At 35.2% G+C, this 21,404-nt stretch overlaps 1 protein-coding gene across 16 annotated transcripts in view; it reads right to left on the reverse strand.

The window, feature by feature from the left end:
- Positions 1–21,404, reverse strand: part of LOC127859321 (plexin-A1-like) — a 154,696-nt gene that overhangs the window by 77,245 nt on the left and 56,047 nt on the right. For 2 of the 16 annotated variants that reach the window (XM_052396633.1, XM_052396617.1), the window contains exons 33-36: positions 20,996–21,143; positions 18,015–18,158; positions 16,040–16,114; positions 13,867–15,662 (exon numbers count right to left, since the gene is read on the reverse strand). The exons of 11 other annotated variants lie outside the window; for them this stretch is intronic. In XM_052396633.1, the coding sequence (XP_052252593.1) occupies positions 15,549–15,662; positions 16,040–16,114; positions 18,015–18,158; positions 20,996–21,143 (481 nt within the window). In that variant the 3' untranslated portion in view covers positions 13,867–15,548. Of the gene's footprint in view, positions 1–13,866; positions 15,663–16,039; positions 16,115–18,014; positions 18,159–20,995; positions 21,144–21,404 lie in introns of those variants that run through there. 3 more of the 16 variants (XR_008039312.1, XM_052396644.1, XM_052396653.1) reach the window with 3 other exon arrangements.

Genomic DNA, 21,404 nt, shown 5'->3' on the forward strand with positions numbered 1-21,404 from the left:
TTTCGCGTGACACACCGTCCCATGATTGTAAACAAATGTACCAAGTCATTTTAAAATCTAACGATAAATGACATAGTTATGGTCTGGACAAACTTTCGGTTAAAAACGCACTAAGTGACTATGTGACCTAGTTTTTGACCCGGCATGACCCATATTCAAACTTGACCTAGACATCATCTAGATACAACTTCTGACCAAGTTTGGCGAAGATCGGATGAAACTTTCGGGACAGACAGACCGACAGACAGACCGACAGACAGACCAACAAAGTGACTCCTATATAGCCCCCATTACCAGTAATGGGGGTATAACAACTGATGTGGAAACCCTGATTTCACTGATCAGTAATATCACATGGTTGCATAATTGGTTTACCTCAACACCTCAGATTGGGATCCCAAAAAATGAGAAAGACACATGTTTCTAATCTTAAGCAGCCGGTCAAAGTCCAAGAGACTACACAGAGTGAGTCACAAACTGTCATCAATAAAAGTGCTTGTTTCATTCAAGGTGTGGTTCCTGTTTACTGTTAAATCATTATTTATTGTGGGACATAATTTTTTGTTGATTTAGTTCATTGAATTTTCCACAAATTTAACACAAACACATTGGAAAAAACAGATGCGAATTCTTCCAAAATCAGAACTCCATGGCTAATTTTTAAATCATTTAAAAAATGATTGTGTGTGTCCACACAATTCTCCTTATTTTAAATAACTGATTTTCATGCAAACAAATATAAATGGGCAGTGCTCTGTGAAAAGGGGGTTTAATGCATATGCGTAGTGTTGTCCCATGTGCACATGCATTAAACCTCCTTTTCGCAGATCACAGCAAAAAATGATTTTACAGTATTAAATCTTAAACATAGGACTCAGACTATAATTGAAGAATGTTTCCAAGTGAGGGAAAAGAAACCATGCATCCTGTCAATCTACTCTTCATTAAGGTTGATATAAGTCATGTACTGAGAAAACTGGGCATAATGCATGTGCATAAAGTGTTGTTCCAGATTAGCCTGTTCAGTCTGCACAGGCTAATCAGGGACGACACTTTCCGTATTTATGACATTTTGCGATAACGAAGTCTCTTCTTAGCAAAAACCCAATTTAGGCGCAAAATGTGTCATCCCTGATTAGCCTGTGTGGACTGCACAGGCTAATCCGGGAAGACACTTTTCTCACATGCATTATGCCCATTTTTCTCAGAACACGACTCATATTAACTCTTTACCACTTAGATACATATTTCACACATTTGTAGTCCCTCAGAGGGTTAAAATTTATTAAAGGCCTTTCATACTAGATCCAAGTTTTAAAGGTTGCAGTTCAAACCCTTAGATACTTATGAGCAGCAAACAGCATAAAACCTGAAAAAACTTCGAGTTACTCGCAGGCTGTTATGGTTTTGTGCTGTTTGCACATAGCCATTTTCACTTTGCTTCTGAGTGGGAAAGACTTAATTTGTTTTCAGTGATTTTATTTGTAGTTTAATTGACGTACATTTTGTTATGATATATATATATATATATATGTTATGCAAATAAGGCAAATCATTGTATAACATTATAACAAGGGCATATACTTGTGTTTTGAAAAGAAAACGTTGAAGACAAACCATTTTTTTAAATGTGTAATTATATGCTTTTTTGATTATTCATACACAATGACAGTCTACATACCTCGTGTTGTTCAGCCCTCTCCACCTCATAAGGTTCTATCTTGTCAGCAGAGAGAGCGTACGCCACAGCCTGCACACAATCCTCCGCCATATCCACGGTCATGATAGAGTGGTTAATACTCATATCCACCGTACCCGACTTTGACGTTGTATCACTAGCTCTGCACGAATACTGTCCTATGCGCAAGTCCGTTACACTATAACCAAACACTATGGAATTATCGTCATCATCATCATCATTATCATTTATTGCGCCTGAGCTATTTGAACTTGAGATGGAATTGTTTTCAATTTTGGCATCACTAGAAGAGTTTATGACTGATTTGAATGTGTCGTCTGCTAAATCCTCCATGCTTATACTCTTCATTCTATTCTTTAGAGAGAATTTGAGTCCGGCTTTTTTACGCTTACTAGTCACTGTTGCTATGGAGTCTTTTGAAGCACTTTGCTGGATGGGAGCTGGCAAGCCATTGGAATTCTGGGACAGATTGGAGAACGTTTTACTGACGTGAGGAAACGTGGGAGAATCTTTCTGGCGCTTTTCCAACTGTCGTTGCAAAGAGCTCCTCTTTTTGGCATGTTCTAGTAATCGCTCACACACTGTGTAGATGATCTGTTATTTGAAAAATGAAAACAATTTGAGTCCTGCTTTGTAAAAATGGGGCTTAAAGCATGTGCATATAGTGTCGTCCCAGTTGAGCCTGTGCAGACTTCACAGGCTACTTAGGGACAACATTTTCAGCATAAACTGGATTTTTCTAAGAAGAAACTTCCTTTAAACAAAACAAGAGGGCCAAGATGGCCCTAGTACGCTCACCTGAAAGGAGTCGGTTCATTCAATCTTTACCAAACGTCAAACCTGACCTAGATATTGTCCACACAAACATCCTGGTAAAGTTTCACCATTATTGAACCAAAACTCTGGCGTATGGAGTGTTTTTGTTAGTAAGATTTGACCTGGTGATCTATTTTTTAAGTTGACCCCCCTTACCAAACATCAAACTTTGCTTACATAAATAAATATCATGACCAAGATTCATAAAATCTGAAACAAAATTGTGACCTCTAGAGTGTTTACAAGGATTTTGTATAATATAATGAAAATTTGGACAATCTAAGGGCAATACTTATGGCACTAATTATGTGATTTTGCTCATTATCAAACCTGACTGAGATCTTTCAGCAACTTTGATAAAGAACGCTTGAGAAATGTGAATGCTAGAGTGTTTACACACCAAATGTGGATGGGCGGACGGCGGACAAAGACCAATCCTAAAACCTCACCTGAGCAATCAGGTGAGCTAAAAAGTGTGTTTCACCGATCTGAGCCATTTTTCAACTTGTCCGAGAAATCAATAAAACCAAGGTATTGACTAAGTTTCACGATGATAAGGAAAAAAATGTGACTTCTATAGTGTTCGATCACAAGGTTTCTCTCTAGTCACATAAGGAAAACTGCAACCCCCCCCCCCTGGCAGCCATAATTTTTTACCGATCGGGACCATTTGCGAACTCATCTGATATATATATAAAACCAATCTTTTCACCAAGTTTCATGATGATTGGGCAAAAAATGTGACTTCTAGAGTGTTCACAAGCTTTTTTTACTATATAAATATCAGAAAACTGCCCCCCCCCCCCCCGGCAGCCATGTTATTCAACTGACCGGAACCATTTTCGAACTCAACTCTCATATCAAGAAAACAAATGTTCTGACCAAATTTCATGAAAATTGGGCCAATAATGTGACTTCTAGAGTGTTCACATGTTTTCACTATATACATATAGAGAAAAATGCCCCGCCCACTGGCGGCCATGTTTTTTCACCGATCTGGACCATTTTCGAATTCGTCCGAGATATCAATAAAACCAATGTTTAGACCAACTTTCATGATGATTGGGCAAAAATTGTGACTTCTAGTGTGTTTACAAGGTTTCTCTATAGCCAAATTAGGAAAACTGCCCCGCCCACTGGTGGCCATGTTTTTAACGGACCGGAACCACTTTTAAACTCAACCAACATATCATTACGACAAACATTTTGACAAAGTTACATGAAGATTGGGCATGAAATGTGACTTCTACAGTGTTTACAATATTTTTTCTTTTTTTGACCTAGTGACCTAGTTTTTGACCCGGCAAGACCCAGTTTCAAACTCGACCGAGATTTTATTGGAACAAAGCTTCTGACCAAGTTTCATGAAGATCGGACAATAAATGTGGCCTCTAGAGTGTTTACGAACAAATGCGGACGGACGGACAGACGACAAAGACCGGTCACAAAAGCGTACCTGAGCAATCAGGTGAGCTAAAAATGCCAAAAATACGGTAAAAATTTTCCTCCATGGTTATCCTGTGTGGACTGCACAGGATAATCTTGGACAACAACTGACACACATGCATTAAGCCCCGTTTTCCCAGAGCATGGCATGTTTGTTTAGTTACTTCTCTCATTTCAATAAATAAATAAAAACTGAATGAACCACATTTTGGCCAGTAATATCATATACAGATAAAACATGCATATACAAAGTTAGGTCTCCACTTGAGTTGTTTGAAGTAGAAATTGGAATGTCTGTCTCTAATAGGCGGCCATGTAATCCTAAATACACACCGGTACAACTAATTTAATACAATATTTCTAATATCTTGTTTTATTAATATAGAGAACTTGTGATACGGGAAAATGGGGCTTAGTGCATGTGTGTTAAAGGGACCTTTTCATGTTTTGGTACATTGACAAAATTTAAAAAAAAATTGTTTCCGATTCGCAAATTTTCGTTGTAGTTATGATATATGTGAGGAAACAGTAATACTGAACATTTACCATGCTCTAAAATATTCATTATATGCATCTTTTGACGATTTAAAAACCTGAAATTTAAAAAGCGTTGCAAGGCAAAAGGATTGAACAATTTGGAGAGTTCTGTTGTTGTCAATATATTTTGTGACACTACGAGGATTGCTATATAAATTATAAAATACATCATTCATTGTATGAGCATGGATGGCCGAGTAGTCTAAGCATCAGACTTTTACTCCAGGTGTAAGTGGTTTGAGCCCAGTTAAGGGTTTCTTTTTTTCCTTTTTTTAATTTTATTCTTGTTTTTTACTGGAGCTTTTTAGGTCAAATGTTTACATTTATCAATATAAAGCATTTAATGACAAACTTCAATATCGCCAAAATCTGTGAAAAGGCCCTTTTAAGTATCAAACAGATTAACCTGTGCAGCCTAAACAGGCTAATCATTGACCTCACTTTCCGCCCGATCATGGCAACTTGTTTTCATTTAAAAAATTTGAATCAACAAGCAAATTCGTTGAATTGATATCCCCCGCCAATGTGCTTCTGGACACATAAGTGTTATATTTGACACTCAAAAAAGCATTTTTTTTCACGATACAAAGGGCCATAACTCCCTTATTAACAGATTGTGTACAATGCCATTTGGCGTGCATCATCCTCTTATCCATATATATACTCATACCAAGTTTCAATGAAATCAGCCAAAGCACTTCCAAGATAACGATCCGGACACACAAAAAAAGCATTTTTTCAAGATACAAAGGGCCATAACTCCGTTATTAACAGATGGTGTACAATGCCATTTGGCGTGCATCATCCTTTCATCCATATATATATACTCATACCAAGTTTCAATGAAATCCGCCGAAGCACTTCCAAGATATGGCTCCGGACGGACGGACGGAAAGACGGACGGAAGGACGGACGTACAACGCCAAAACAATATCCCTCCGCCTATGGCGGGGGATAATTAACAGCTGAATAACACCTTATCCACTTTGAGAGTGTATACCGTAACTATGCAACAGTTTTGAACTAAATATTTATAGTAATGGCAAAAATATTTCTTTCTTGAGGGGAAATATTAAATGGGCATCATTTGTGCTAAATATGGGCCTTGCTCTGTGAAAAGGGGGTTTATTGGATGTGCATAAAGTGTGGTCCCAGATTAGCCTGGGCAGTGTGCTTTTATAATATTTTTTGCTCAAAGAAAGTCTCTTCTTAGCAAAAATCCAGTTTAGGCAGAAAGTGTCATCCCTGATTATTAATCCCTGGACTGCACAGGCTCATCTGGGACGACACTTTACGCACATGCATTAAACACACTTTTCACGGAGCAAGGCTCATATGAATAATTGTGTAGCTATGCACTACAAAACGTTTGTGAAAAAGAAAAGGTATCCTAGTTGTAAGCGTAACCAAGTTTTTATTTCACAGCTTCCTATGCTTAAAATGGAGGTGACATGATTTACGACCATATAATTCCCACTCTTTTTTGTAGAAGAAACTATATACACAAAAACATGTGCAGTTTATTTCTCAAGAAGAACTTTTGCTCCCTTTATGTTAACATTAATAAAAAGACAGGTGTTGTTCCGGATTTCACTTTTAAACATATGTGGGTTGGAGACAATATTAACCCTTTCCCACTCAGAAGCAAATTGAAAATGGTTATATGCTAACAGCATAAAACCAGAACAGCCTACAAGTTACTCGCAAGTCTGTTCATGTTTTATGCTGTTTGCTGCTCACCAGTACCTAAGGGTTGGAAATGAAGACTTTAAAACTTAAATCTGGTAAGAAAGGTCTTTAATTAAAGTAAACTTTCTAAGAGACTACAAATGCATCAAAATACATATCTAAGTGGTAAAGGGTTAAGTTAATCACAAAGCAATAATTTGATAGCTATGTGACATCATGGAAAGGTAAAGTTAATGTGGAATAAATGTTATAAATCAAATATTCAAACATATTCAAATAAGGACCAACAATTCTCTTATGTCATTTCAGAATGTGTTCCCATCCCTTATGAAAATATAAGACTCTGGGAAAAAGGGGTCAATGCATGTTTGTATAGATTTGTCCTGGTCAATCCACACAGGCTAATTTTCGCTTTAACGTTTTTTTTCCATTAAAGAAAATCCCTTCTTATCAAAAATCCAGTATATGCATAAAGTCTTGTCCCAGATTAGCCTGTGAAGCCTGATACTTTACGCACATGCATTAAGCCATGTTTTCCCAGCGCACATCACAGATATAAACCAATACAAGTCTGAAACTGGGCATTGCACACACCTATGGCACAAACTTCAGTCTGCGGGCCTCGTAGCCGTGAAGGACGTGTCGTTGTCGATTGAGAAACTGATGGAGCGTGAACTCATGGCTGCCTCCTTGCCTGCAAACAATGCAATCACCTGCATTTTACATTTGTTCTTTTTGTTCTGGGGAACTGGGCTTAATGAATTTACGGAATATGTCCTCCCAGATAAGGGACAACACTTTCTGCTTTTTAATTTATTTTGTCAATTAAAGAAAGTCACTGCTACATGAAAATCTGCTTTAGGCATAAAGTGTTCTCCTTGATTAGCCTGTGCAGACTGCACAGGCAATTCTGGGACAACTTTTTACCTATATGCATTAAGCCTTGTTTTCCCATGACAGGGCTTATATAAGCCCATCATGCACACTTTTGATAAAAACACAGTTAAACAAACTGTAAACAAAATAAATGGCATTGTTAAAGATAAATAAAACATAATAAGTATTGTATTGTGTTTATGTCAAAGCTAACACCGAGGCAACATTTCTACTGCAGGGGAAAACATAAAAAGAACCCATTTTGATATTCAAATGACAGTTTTACATCTTGTACGTTAAATTCCAATATTTAAGTTGTTTTTAACAAGACATGTGTGTCTGAAACAGGTGGGGAGTATAAAACTAATACAAGAATGGACCATGTTTATGACATGAATACGAAAACTACAACACAAAACTGACATTAAAATTGACATCCCATGCGAAACACGTCGGACCTAAGAGAGTTCCAATAAAATTTGCTGAGGTCCGGTATTATTCCAGACATTGTAGGATCCAAGTCCGACAAGACCATTTTTTTGTAAAAGTTTGTTTTGGTTATAAAATGAATACAAAACTAGGAATATGAAAAATACGGACTGGTTTTTGTTAATTTTACTTCTTTAGATTATTCAACTTTGAAATAAAATGGATTTGACCAATCAGTCAAACTGGCTATCGTTCCTGATGACGTATCAATAATAAAGTATATTAGCACAAAAACGTATTGTAAAACTCATTTATTAGTGAAGAAAAAATCAAGATTCTTAGAACCTGTCAAATATTTCAAATTGTTTCATAACGTAGGCGACACAGCAAGTTTTTGATGTATTGTGTAAACAATCACAAAGCATTCTTCACTAATAAATGAGTTTTACAATACGTTTTATAGAGCGGGTGTACATTTTGTTGTTATTTCATTGTATTTAGACATTGGTTAACATTGTAAACGTCATAATCATAACAACAAACTCTATATAAGGTATCTTCTATTGTTGTTTAAAGAAGAAAAAGGTAAACTTCTGTGAGGTCTGGTAAATTTTAAAAGTTATCGGACCTCATGTCCCGTTTGTCTTTCGCATGGGTTGAACTGACCTCAAAAATAAATAGAAAATGGAAATTAAACTTGTGTATAACAATTTGCAAGGGACAAGATAGCAAGGTGTGCAATAGTGAAAACAAAATATATTAGTACAAAAGAGCAAATAATGCTTGGAAGAACAGGGTTAATACATAAAAAATAACAGTATCTAAGTACATGACTTGCTGCAATGTGCAACATTGATACATAAAGAATCAGGTTAAGTATCTGAACATGTTTGCTGCTTAATACAGGTTCAATTTTAACATGGAATAAGATGCTTTATTTGACCGCCTCTTATATTTGCGCCTCACTCTGGGAAAATGGGGTTAAATGCAACTGCACAGGCTAATCTGGAAAGACACTATTCGAACATGCATTAAGCCCCGGTTTCCAAAAACACCGCTCCTTTTCAAATAATTTGTATTGTCAGATGCCAACACTAGTAATGTGACAGACACTGATGCCCTCTACAACACATTTTTGCATATTGACATAACACTTATCGGATAAAGAGACTTGCCTCCAACAAAAATCATCTTATCCTATACTTACAAGTAAAACAGCTGTAGAAGTTTGAGTAAACATTGCACAGCAGTAAAAGTTGAGTTGAAAACACGAGCCTGACACTTGGCAAGGCACACATCTTTGGCAGAAACTTCAGTCTAATAAAGGGACTATATTTCATAGTAGAAAAAACAGACAAGGAAAATCATTCAGATCAAATGCAGCAAAAATTTCATTAGTTTCTATCTTCTACACATTGAGATCATTCTGTTGTGAAAGCGGATAATATTTCATGTAATTAAAGAGGAGTTTAGTACACAAAAAATATGGGCATATATATTCTACAGTGGAAAACAGCCAAAAGAAAATAACTCTTCCCGAACTAGTTAAGCAAAAATTACTGCGTTTAAAAACATCTGCACATGACGGTCATTCTGCTGTGAAAGTTTGCGGAATATCCACCCAGCTGTTAAATAGAAGTTGATAATACAAGCTTCATAGTGGAAACAAAACTGACGAAGGAACACATTTGTGCCACAACTGATGGCAGCCAAAATTCCTTCCTTAACAATCTTCTACAAATGAGCTGTGCTCTGGGAAAAGCAGACTTAATGCATGTGCGTAAAGTGTCGTCTCAGATTAGAAACTTTTTGCTTAAAGAAAGTCTCTTCTTAACAAAAACTGGTCTATTTATAAAGTGTTGACCCGGATGATTTCTTCAATATTGCAAAAGAAATTGGCAATGATAAAGTTTTCTGACGGACGGACGAACGGACTGACAGACATACAGACAGTTCAAATGCTATATGCCGTCCTTCCAGGGGCATAAAAATTCAACCTGACATAACAAAATAAAGTTCAGGATCAGCTGCAAATATTAGGGTAGATTTGGCAAGTTTAAACAACATTTTTTTATTTTATGCCGCATGAAGCAACAAACAGACATTATAGACAGCTATGAGACTAATTCTACATAATGTCAAAACTAAAAGATATACAGGAGAAGTATACCACATGCCTAAACTAAAAGATATACAGGAGTATTATAACACCTTGTCTTAATTTAAATATATACAGTAGTAGTATAACATCTAAGTCTATTACCTGATTTGCTTCACATTTGACCTGATAATAAAAGAGTCGTGCTGAAGATTCTGTGGTTTCAGTATGAGCACGTCCAACAATGACACCATGCAAATACAACAATTTTATCAAAAGGCGAAAATGATCCAAAAATTTAGTGACATGTTTTTTATACATCTTGCTTAGCCAATGTTTTTTTTATTCTATCTTGACCAATGAATTATATCTTGATTGACGAAAATTTTTTTTTCTTCCTTTTAAAGGCAAGCATTTTTTTAATAACAATGGTTTTTGAAGGTTATACCAGCGTCATGTTCATATGATTGTCAGAATGCAGCTACAATTGCATTCATAACATATTTCTCTACATTTAAGTGCTCTGACTTTAACTTGTCAACATGGTAAACTAGTATGGTAAAACAATTAACAAACAACCCGAAGATTGCGTGTAAAGTAGTCAGAAAGCCTTGAAAAATATGCAAATGAATACATAAGTTGTAGAATTTTCATTTACTTGTTATTTTTTTTAGATATGTTCATACAGTAAAATTCACATGATGAACCACAACATATCAGAAGCACTCAATTTCCTCAAGGGGTGAAGCGTAGAACAGCGAGCAAGCATTTAAATCTCATAAACTGATTATCAACATTAAATAATGCTTTAAAACTGTCTTGCAACAAAAATGATTTACTGTAAAACCATTAAATTTCGTGCGGTACGAATTTTCGTGGATTTCGTTGGTCCGCTGAACCACGAATTCAAGTACCAACGATTATTTATACACTTTTAATCCGAAATGGGTCATTTCCGAATGTCAAGTCAAGCAATTATGCTATAGTAGGAGGACGTGTCCGAACTGTTCCCGTTTTCAACAATTTGAAAGAGACATTGTTTGATTGCGATTTGCTAGTTAATACAGGATGTTTTCTTGCTGAATGTTTGGGTAATAATACTTCTCACTCACTAATGGGGTTATTTGCCCTCGGGACTTCGGTTAGAAATAATTGCCCGAGCACAATAATACTTCTTAAATCAAGCACGGTATTTAAACTGTACATCAACGATTGTTCTCTTTTAGGTGATGTCGTCAAATTAACAGTTTGCAGATTTATCACATATGTCAATTAGTGCCGATTAAAGTTGAAAGAGACATAACGGTTTTCACACGTGTATTTTGGGCACCTTATTACTCAATTGTTACTACTAGGGGATCAATTGCGCTGTGAATTGCAAATATTGAAAATGTCAATTTATATTCAAGGTCAGAGTCACACTCTGCGGATATCAGAAGGCTGCCTTCGAGATCAAGGTAAAACTTTAAGGTAATCAATTTAAATTTAATTTCAAACATTGAGATCATCACAAAAGCCTTCCTTCAAGGTCAAGGTCAAAACTTTGAGGTCATTAGAGATGGCTACCTTTGAGGTTATGGTTTTACCCTAAGGTCATCAAAGATGGTTACCTTTGTGGTAAAGTCTAACTCTGAGATCATCAGAGATGGCTGGCAACGATTGAGATCATCAGAGACGGCCAATTATGATTTTTAGTATTTTGCATTTTTTGATTTTGTATCTGCCTTATATTGCAGATAGCAAGCAATATCGTTTTAAGAAATGACGGCATTGAAAAGCAGGAAATCAGCTGACAGTTGGAAAAATAATAACCATAATGACTGCTGAAAAATTTGAGAACATCAGTTACCCACAAAGAAAGCTTTTGTGTGTCTCATACACCAAGACTCATCAAAAAGAAAACCCTGGGTCTTACCAAGGTTGTCATTATAGTAACAGTTCAGGTACAAAATCCCTTGCTCCCTTGGGTAATTCACCCCCTGTTTTTGACAACAATAGGGTTTTTGTAAATTCATTGTTTTAACTAAATTGGGTAATTTAGGGAATTACAGATACAGCATAATAAATAATCTACTAATGTAACTTTATTATTTATACAAATATAATTTTAAAAGGTGCCTGTACATAACAACAAACAGTTACTGAATACGATCAAAGTTCATTCATTTTTGCGTTGAATAAGACCGAGTTTCTTTCAAAACTTCTGCTTACTTGATGAAGTTATGGCTGTTCAAAGCGATGCACTCCGTTTTCGGGTCATTTTGAGTTGAATACCTTGAAAATCAAAGTAGAAATCAGACGGGTTTACGAATAATTACAATACGTCCCCAAAGATTGATAACTGCTAGAACGCCTGCCTTCTTTTCTTTACTGGACGGCATATAAACTATGCGATTCATTTTTGTACGGAAAATAACCTGTCTAAAAAATACGCCCGGTGTTCGTAAGAATTGCGTTTCGTGACGCAAGGTTTTTTACGGGAATTACGTTATTAAATTTGTATTTGCGTTTTTGTACTTAATTACGTTTTAGGTTATTTTAATTGCGTAATAACGCAAGTGCGCTTGTTATCTATAGCCCTGTCCTGAGGAATTAAAAAATCATATTCATAAATTATAATTCTTGATATTAAATAAACACTTGCCTGCTGTTCTAGATTACGAGCCTGGGCCGTGCGGGAAGCATACCTGGAGATTGACCGGCGTGAGAAGAATGGTCTGCCCCTAATTGACCCCTACTATGTGCCCCCTGGGAATGTGCGTCTGCCCACTGAGCAGGAGATCAGCGACAGAGAAATCATCATATAGAATAGTGACGTGTCTATATTGTATAGAAAAAGGACTATGTCTATAAGGAACTTGTGTGCTATATAGCTGCCTAGGAATGTGTGCATTGGTTTAAGTTAAAAATAATTATAAATATTTTCTGATGTTTCAATGTGAAGTTTTATCAAATGCAGTACACTGCATAAACCATTGTAAGCATTTCTGTATGGTGTACACTGCAACAATCTTAAACAACAATGATTATTCCTTAAAATGTGACGTGTGTATGCAATAAGAGATCGAATATTTTGTAATTATGTGCTTAGTGGTCAATTCTTGTTATAAATTATAAAAAACAAAGTGTTTGCTGATGAATGTTACAAGTCACCTTCTTTTAGTGTGTGTGCTGACTTGAGCACAAAGCTACTCTCGACAAATCCTTAAAGGGACCTTTTCACGTTTTAGTAAATTGACAAAATTAAAAAAATGTTTAAAGTTCGCACATTTTTTTTTACTTATATTTTTGAGGAAACAGTAATACTGAACATTTACCATGCTCTACAATATCCATTACAGTCATCTTTTGATGATTTAAAAACCGTTAAATTATAAAGCATTGCAACGCAAAACAATTGAATTATTTGGAGAGTTTTGTTGTTGTTGTTATATTTCGTGACACTACGAGAATTGCTTATATAAAGTATTTAATACATCAGTCATTGTATGAGCACTGATGGCCGAGCGGTCTAAGCGTTAAGACTTTTACTCTAGGGTCAGTGGTTGGAGCCCAGTTGAGGGTTACTTTTTTTAGTTTCGTTAATCGTTTTTTTGTTTTTACTGGAACTGTTTAGATCTAATGTTTACATTTATCAATATAAAGCATTAAACGACAAACTTCAAAACATGCCAAAATCTGTGAAAAGGTCCCTTTGAAGACAATCAGATGCCTCATCTGTGACTTAAGAATTATGAAACAAAGCATGGATATTTATCTTTATCATATCAAGGCCAACTTATAAAACTGAGTCAAATGAAGCCAAAAACATGGTCGCCAAGTCTAATTTTTAGCGCGGCATTTTCGGAGAAAACCCGAGGTATTGTCATAGCCAGCTCGTCGTGTCGTCCACTGTCCACGTCGTGCTAAAACCTTAGCATTGGCTCTAAAATCAAAGTGCTCCCACCTACAACTTTAAATATTCATATGTAGATGCACCTTGATGAGTTCTACACGCCACACCCATTTTGGGGTCACTAGGTCAAAGGTCAAGGTCACTGTGACCTTTAAAAAAAATAATAATAAAAATCTGACAAGCTTTCATTTATTCAAAACTGCACATGTAGCCGAGCGTGGCATCCGTTATGCGGTGTTCTTGTTGATAATGGTTGTACCTTTGACTCGGGTGAGCGTATTTGGGCAATGATAGCCCTCTTGTCTTCAAATGTACAATTTTAGTATATTTAAAAATCCAGCATCTCTCTTAAGGACAAAACATGACTTAAAAATAACAAGAGTAGTTAACAGATATATTTTGTAATACAAGATACGCACAAATATAATTTAGGTCGGTTCACTATACATTATAGTATATTATGAAGAGAGAAGACAACACTTTTAATGTATATTATATATGTTAGTGAACAAATGCATAGTGAATACAGCATATAAATGTATCAGAAATATGTGACAAATACAAATTATGTACAAATCAAACACTCAAATATCATGAAAAAATGTGCTGATATACCATAGCTGTTGGAATGCGATTAGGAACGTTGGATTTTTATTCCGAAACTTCATACCAAAATACCTTTTTATTTGGATTAAAAGGCTCACAAAAATAAAAACAAGCAGTTTGTATCTCGTTAAATCTATGTTACCATACCACATCCAGCGTTGAAATGTTCGCTTTTGCTATAAGCAACACAAATTTTGTATTGGTTAACTTTATTTAACGTTATTTTGCAAAATATTCCTTGATTTTGAGTTTATCTGTTACTTTAAATGCATACATGAAAAAAACAGCACATTTTTTGTTCCTGTACGAGTGAATTGTATCTTATGCCTAGTGAAAAAAAATAACTGTACAATTAAAACAACACATCATACATTCTTTTATAACTATTCTCATAAATGAAGGCAATGTGCAGTTTTGAGCATTAAGTGTCTGTACTTAATAGAGAGTCTCGTTCTGGGAAAAGGGGTTTAATTAAGATGTGTTATGGGTATAAACAGTCATTAATTGACTATTGCACTATTTTATTTCATGTTACAAGCTCATATGACCTTCACCTTTGATCTCAACTTTTATAAGCATCTTCCTCTCCTTTAGATGTAGTGGTCAAACCACATAAGATGGTTGTTTGTTAACCCTTTACCACTTAGATGCGTATTTTGACGGTTTGTAGTTCCTCAGAAAGTTAAATTTAAATTTAATAAAAGAACTTTCTTACTAGATTTATATTTTAAAGGCTTTATTTCCAGCTCTTAGATACTGATGAGCATCAAACAGCATACAACCTGAACAGACTTCAAATTACTGGCAGGCTGTTCTGGTTTTTATGCTGTTTGCATATTTTCAGATTGCTTCTGAGTGGGAAAGGGTTAAAGTGTATAGATATCTTGCATGAACAAATGATCTACAGACCAACAGATCATTAAAACAAACATGTGATTAATAAATAACAAAATAATTATGAAATAAAAGTAATAAAAATAATATAGTCATTCTTTAATAATTATTTAACAATGAAAAGTTGCATCTCTTTATTAAAAATAACTAAAATCAGAGCATTATTTACAAAATATCACTTAAAAGTTAGCATGCTATGAAAATATTTCATACTGAATGTTTTTTTTTTTTTGTATATTATTCTTGGCCAAACACATTCTTTTTTGTGTGATGTCAATTAAACCGGTTCCTGCATGTTTTCCCCAAAACTGGAATATAGAGCACCACTATTAATACACATATAGACCACTGATAATCTTCTGTGACACCTAGGCGCAGCTGCTTAGGCTAAAAAAGAAAACACATCCCTGCTGTTTTTTTAACCTAAATTTTAACCTTTAAAACCCCCTTATTATACATTCTAATCAGGTTTGCGATTTTTTCAGAATCCTGAATAGTCTTTTAAACGGAATTGCGGTTATAGCCCAATGTTTTTTGTTGGCCTACATGTCGGCCACGACAGACTAGTAAGCTCCGGTCAGCTGGTCCATGGACATGTAAATGCACTGCAGACGTGATGAGAGAGCAGAGAAACTTCCCGGATGTTCTGCCTCCTCATTGTCCATCTCCGCACACAACTGCAAGATTACATACTTACGTGTTACATCATAATTATACCAATATGTGAAATCAAGATTACCTATCGACATGTAACATCAAGGTTAAGAAGAGACTTTTTACATTAAATTTATGTATCCGCATGTTAAATCGAGTTAAACCTACCAACATAATACATCAAAGTTATCTACCAACAAAAACAGGATAATCTGGGGCCACGTGACTTTCATTTATTTTTCACTTCAATCAAGTGTCTTCTTAGCTTAAATATAAGTTTAGACAGAAAGTGTTGTCCCGTATTAACAAGTGTGGACTGCAAAGGCTAAACTTAGACGAAACGTTATGCGCATCCATTAAACCCCATTACCCAAAATTGATTCTTAAATTCTGAAAGTACCTTGTCCCTGTAACGGTTGACAAACGTGTACATCTCATGAAGTGCAGTAGACTGGTGCAGTTTGGAACCATATTTCTGTAACAAGATGTACCATAATTATTAGGAGTAGGCGCTTGAGATGCTGTGTTATTGATAATAAAGAAATAATGGAAAGACACAATATGTACACACACAACAACTTGACGATCCTTTTGCACTCTATGTTTTAGTTCTCTACACATATGGTTCTCTTTTTCCGTCATGATACATAGGTTAAACAATGCAAATGTACCCGTATCAACATAAGAACTTCTGGAATAAGTTTGACTCACTTCCAATCACTACGATTTTAATTTTATCCTACAGTTTAATGATTATATAGAACAAATACGACTCATAAAGAAAAGATAAGGTGTTCTTCGCAGTTTTTTTAGATCAGGTTTCATCCACACTTATTTTTAGAACATTACGTAGGGACTAGTTTTTTGGCCTTTCACCCCTGATTGCGTCATTTAGGTCATTGGGTACGCAGTCGTTTAACGAGTTTACGAGTGTGTGTGTGTTTACGATGGATTACTATAATATTATGAATGTGAAAAACACAGTGTTTGGATATAAAACTGGAATGAAACTGGTGAGACTGCATTTTCGATTTAGTTAAAATGTCGAATGTACTCGAATGTCGCGATGTTTTGTTGAACAATTGATGGATTAAATTTAAGAAAAGTGTCAGTGAATTGTTCTTTAACTTTTCGAAGGAAATCGATGTCGAATTAAAATGGTAATTTCATTGATTGTTTAGTCGTTCCTTTGTCAGTCGATCAAAGAATGTCTATCCACAAAGAATTGCCTGCTTACATCCAGTGCTTTAAAATGGAAAAGATGGATGGCGATGAAGAAATTTGTCTAGAATTTTAACTCGTCATGGAAGCAAATTAAAAATTACGAAAATAAACATGGACGTGGTTATTATACAACTTCGGTGAGTAGAACAATACTTTTATGTAAATAAATATAAAGTGTGTAAAAAGAAGAGTTGTTTCAAGACTAAAATTAACAATATCGGCGTGAATAAATGCTGAATCATGCTTCACGTGGCCACGGTATGTTTCTACACATTTTGTAAATTTCAAAATGGCGGGAGCCATGTTTGTTTTTTGGTTTTTCACAGTTGTGAAACAAGAATTGTAGTTTGAACACAACCGTCTGTGTTCTACTTGAGTGTGTTACATTTGGAACGCTGATTAAATTTGAATCGAGGCGTATAGCGATATTTTGTCTCGTTACTTTTCTTTTGCGTGGAATTCCTAAGGACTATTTCGATTTCGGTAAACAGGAAATATCACAATAAATATTACTACGCAATGTAAGATTCAGTTAATTTAATGTGTTTTTGCTTTTATTTTAGGAATAAATAAAATAAAACAATATTGTAGGATAAATAGAATACTATGTTAGTGTGATTGTGTACTTAAATTTATCCCACACGTGTCAGAAAGGCTTACAAGCCTCGCCATGTAAACCTTTCTTCAATCGTGGGATACATTTAAGTACACAATCACACTAACATAGTATTCCCTATATTTAAAATCAGAGTCAGGCTCATTCAAAGATTAGATGAGATGTCCGAAACCTGTTTTTTATCTCATGTTGAGATAATTAACAAATAAAAAAAATACAATTAACACATCCCTGAAAATTGGTTTAAAGGTTGATTTAAGAAAATGTCATGACCAACAACAATATTTATTTAAAATATTAGGGATTAAAGAGAATTTCCTGGTTTATTAGTTAACTAAGGGCACACTTTGCCTCAATTGTGGCCTTAATCCATCCGTTTTGTAGGCTTCAATTGTAGTCGTATGACAATATCAAATCAAAACTGAGTTAAAGTTCTTCTCATCAAAAGAACTATAGAGTGCCTAAATAATGAACATACGGATTACATGACACAAACTATCGACATATAGATAACACTACACAAACTATCGCTTGCCTGTGAGACTTTCTGCGTAAGGAACGAGTTGAGCTCCTGGTCGCTGACGGATTGTCGCGACTTCATTTCCATGAAATAATTAGCCACCATTTTCTTGTAGCGTGGGATATCCTTAGCAAATAGCAGCTTGTTAGAAGGAGAGTTCTGAAAATGATATGGCTAACTCATTTATTGATATCCATTCAGTATTTGTAACAATTAAGACGTTAGTTCAATGAAGGAATTGTGATCTCCTAAAGGGGCTTTGATTAATTAGAAACATTTTAAGTGTAAGGTGTCATCGTGATTGTTATTACTATCTTAAATCTTTTGTTAAAAAAAAACGAATTTGTTGTTTTGTGCACATATCAATATTACTTCAATTGAAGATAAAACGTTTAATAAAAATGCTTTCTTTCCAGGAGTAAAATATATGTGAATTGCTGGATAAATGTCGATAGAAGTAACAGAAAAACTGTGCATTACAAATTATATGAATCGTCGTTTTTCAAAGAGGCTAACAATGTCAATATTGGTTCTATCCAGAAAACAATTTATAGGAAACATGATGCGCCCTTGTCTATCAACAATTTACAGCTAAATTTGAGACGCGCTCTGGGAAAGGGAGGTTTTCTGCATGTGCGTAAAGAGCCATACCATATTAAACTCTGCAACCACCACAGAACGACCACCGGGAAAAAATGCGAAACTAAAATTTCGCAAACTTAAGAAGTACCCTTTTTTTTTTCAGATATGCATATTTAGATAAAGTATGCAAATAAATGATTTTTTGTGATCATTTATTTATGGTCTTTGTATAATACTTCCATTGCTTTCATCAAATTGTTTGTTCAATATAGTCTTTCCTATGGTAATTTTTGTTTTCTGATGTTGTTTTTTTTCCATTTTTCCGGATGGGAAACAAGAAATATCTTTAAAAAAGATATACGGCGTAAATAGTTTAATGAATGAAATCAAGGATAGCGAATGTCTTTTTCTGTGCAGTTCTTAGCTGCATCACACGCAGTACGGGATGTTACGGGGAGTTTTCGCGGCTTATTTTACATTATAACATATTGCTGGTCATAAACCTATAGATACAAAACAGAAAACCAAAAGAAGAATGGAAGTGAAATTTAAACATATGAGTCAACCGGCCACACGAGAACAAACCTGTTTTAGTGGTCTGTCGGGCATTGCTATTTGATTCGATTATTAACAGTATCGAGAATCATCGTGCTCATGCTTAAAGTGATATTATGGGCATTTTGCACTGTTGAATTGAGCTGAAAAGAATTAACAGGTCAAAATAGTTAGTTAAAATGTGGTTACTGATCAATTATCTGCAACTCACCTTGCTACCAGTTGTTTATAAAAATATATTTTATATTCGATATTCTTACGTGACCCACCCAGTCCTGTAAGCCGAAATGATCCGTAAAACAATATTGTGTCTTTGTGTCGTATGAACAAATCTGCACTAAAACTAAATTAAGGTTCAACTCGTAAACGCATGATCAGTTGTCAAACGAAAGTACGGTTAATATTCAAATGCATTATTTTTCTCTTTCTGGTATATTGTTTTAGTATGTTGATGCTGCATTAATTACTATAAGTGTATATGAAGTAGAAACATCAAAAATAATCAACGGTTGCGATAGACACCTATAAACTGTTACATGCTCATAATATCACTTTAGTACATTAGGCAATATGGTGGAATAATTATTGTTAAATTTATTAAAAATAATATTTATCATTGTATTGTTGAAAACACATTAAGAATATATTATTGACATACCATAATTATATTGCTGAATATCTTCTTTTAACATATTTCTGGTCTAAAGAAAATTCCAGGTCACCTAGTTCACGGATAGCGTCTTTATTATATAACGATTATTTTACTGACCGCGAACTCCGGTGATGACCTGTATATAAACTCTGAATGTCCGCGACTTGACCCGAAACCTCGCGGGTTGAAATGCAATTCTTTAAAGTGAGGCCTCGCTTCCACTGCTCTTTATACTTTTACATGTTAACATGTTGACAGGAATATGGAAGTAAGTACTAAATATGAGAACATAGCCTTTTAAGTATAAACGCTTTTGCGTTGGTAATACTCTGAAAATAAAAGGTGTACGCACAAACTGTATTGATGTCGAGAATTGAGTGTAAAACTGTTCTATCTATTAAGCCTTTTCATTAGAGATAAAATTGTTTCATACAGTAAAACAGTGTTACAGAGACGCGGATATGTTTCCAATGTTCTGGTGGTATACTCAAATCAGCCAATGGAATAAATGAAGTGTATTCATTCGTACCTAGCCGCGGGAAATTTTATTTGAATTTTATTGGAAACTTACAAAGGTCAAGTCAGGGTGAAAAGCTGGCTTATGCAGCTTACGCCGAAAAATCCCATGGTAATATTATGATGCGTGTTCTCTACTCGTATTTAAGTATTTAACCGTCATTTAAGGACTGTATGATCATTTTATGCACATGTAACACTATATATATCCCACTCAGAAAGGGAAAAACCCCATTGAAAAAACGGAAAAGCACATGCAAGACGAAAAAAAAATCATATGGGAAAATGTGAAAATCAATTTGGAAGGCCAATTTGCTGAAATATTATATTGTGAATAAAAACACGATTTTTTGAAGAAAAAATCCATTATTTATCAATTAAAGCATTTAATTGCATACCTTATCTCAAAGAAGCAAATCTACAGGAAAAACGTTAGTACTTAAGATTGCAAAAATTTGGTTCCGCATATTTTTTTTCCGATGGTCGTTACCGTCTAATCAGGGACGACAATTTCCACTTGTATGGTATTTTTCATGTTATGAAATTCTTTTTTAGTGAGAATCTAGAGAAGGATGAAAATTTGTCACTGATAAGCCTGTGCGAAATTTCTAGGCTAATCTGAGATGACGCGCATGCACCTGCCCCCGTTTTTCCGATTTAAATAACAGGACCACACGAAGGTTAGCCTCACCGCGTCGAGCTTCAGGTCTGACGTAGAGCAGCTGTCCATCAGAGTTTGAGCCACGACAGAGAGACACGAGTCCACGATGACCGGTTTGTGGATGTCGAACAAAAACTCAGGGTTCTTAATCACGTTCACCCAGAACCGCAGCAGCAGGCTGAAAGTGTTATACAGCAGGAATAGGCATTGTATAGCAACGAATTATTTTGAGCACTGCTGTTGATATTGCTTTCAAATTTTGAAATAAAAAAAACGTAATAATGTTCATTCACAACAATCATTACTCCTACAGCTAAATGATTTCATAGAAGGAAATTGTGGGTAACGTGTAAACTTGTGCTTTACATCCTTACCAGCCTTTCCGCTTCTTCTTCGTTTACATAGCGGATAACAATGTGGTCTTTCACTTCCGATTAAC

Source organism: Dreissena polymorpha, chromosome 1 (genome assembly GCF_020536995.1).
Source record: "Dreissena polymorpha isolate Duluth1 chromosome 1, UMN_Dpol_1.0, whole genome shotgun sequence".
NCBI lineage: Eukaryota > Metazoa > Mollusca > Bivalvia > Myida > Dreissenidae > Dreissena > Dreissena polymorpha.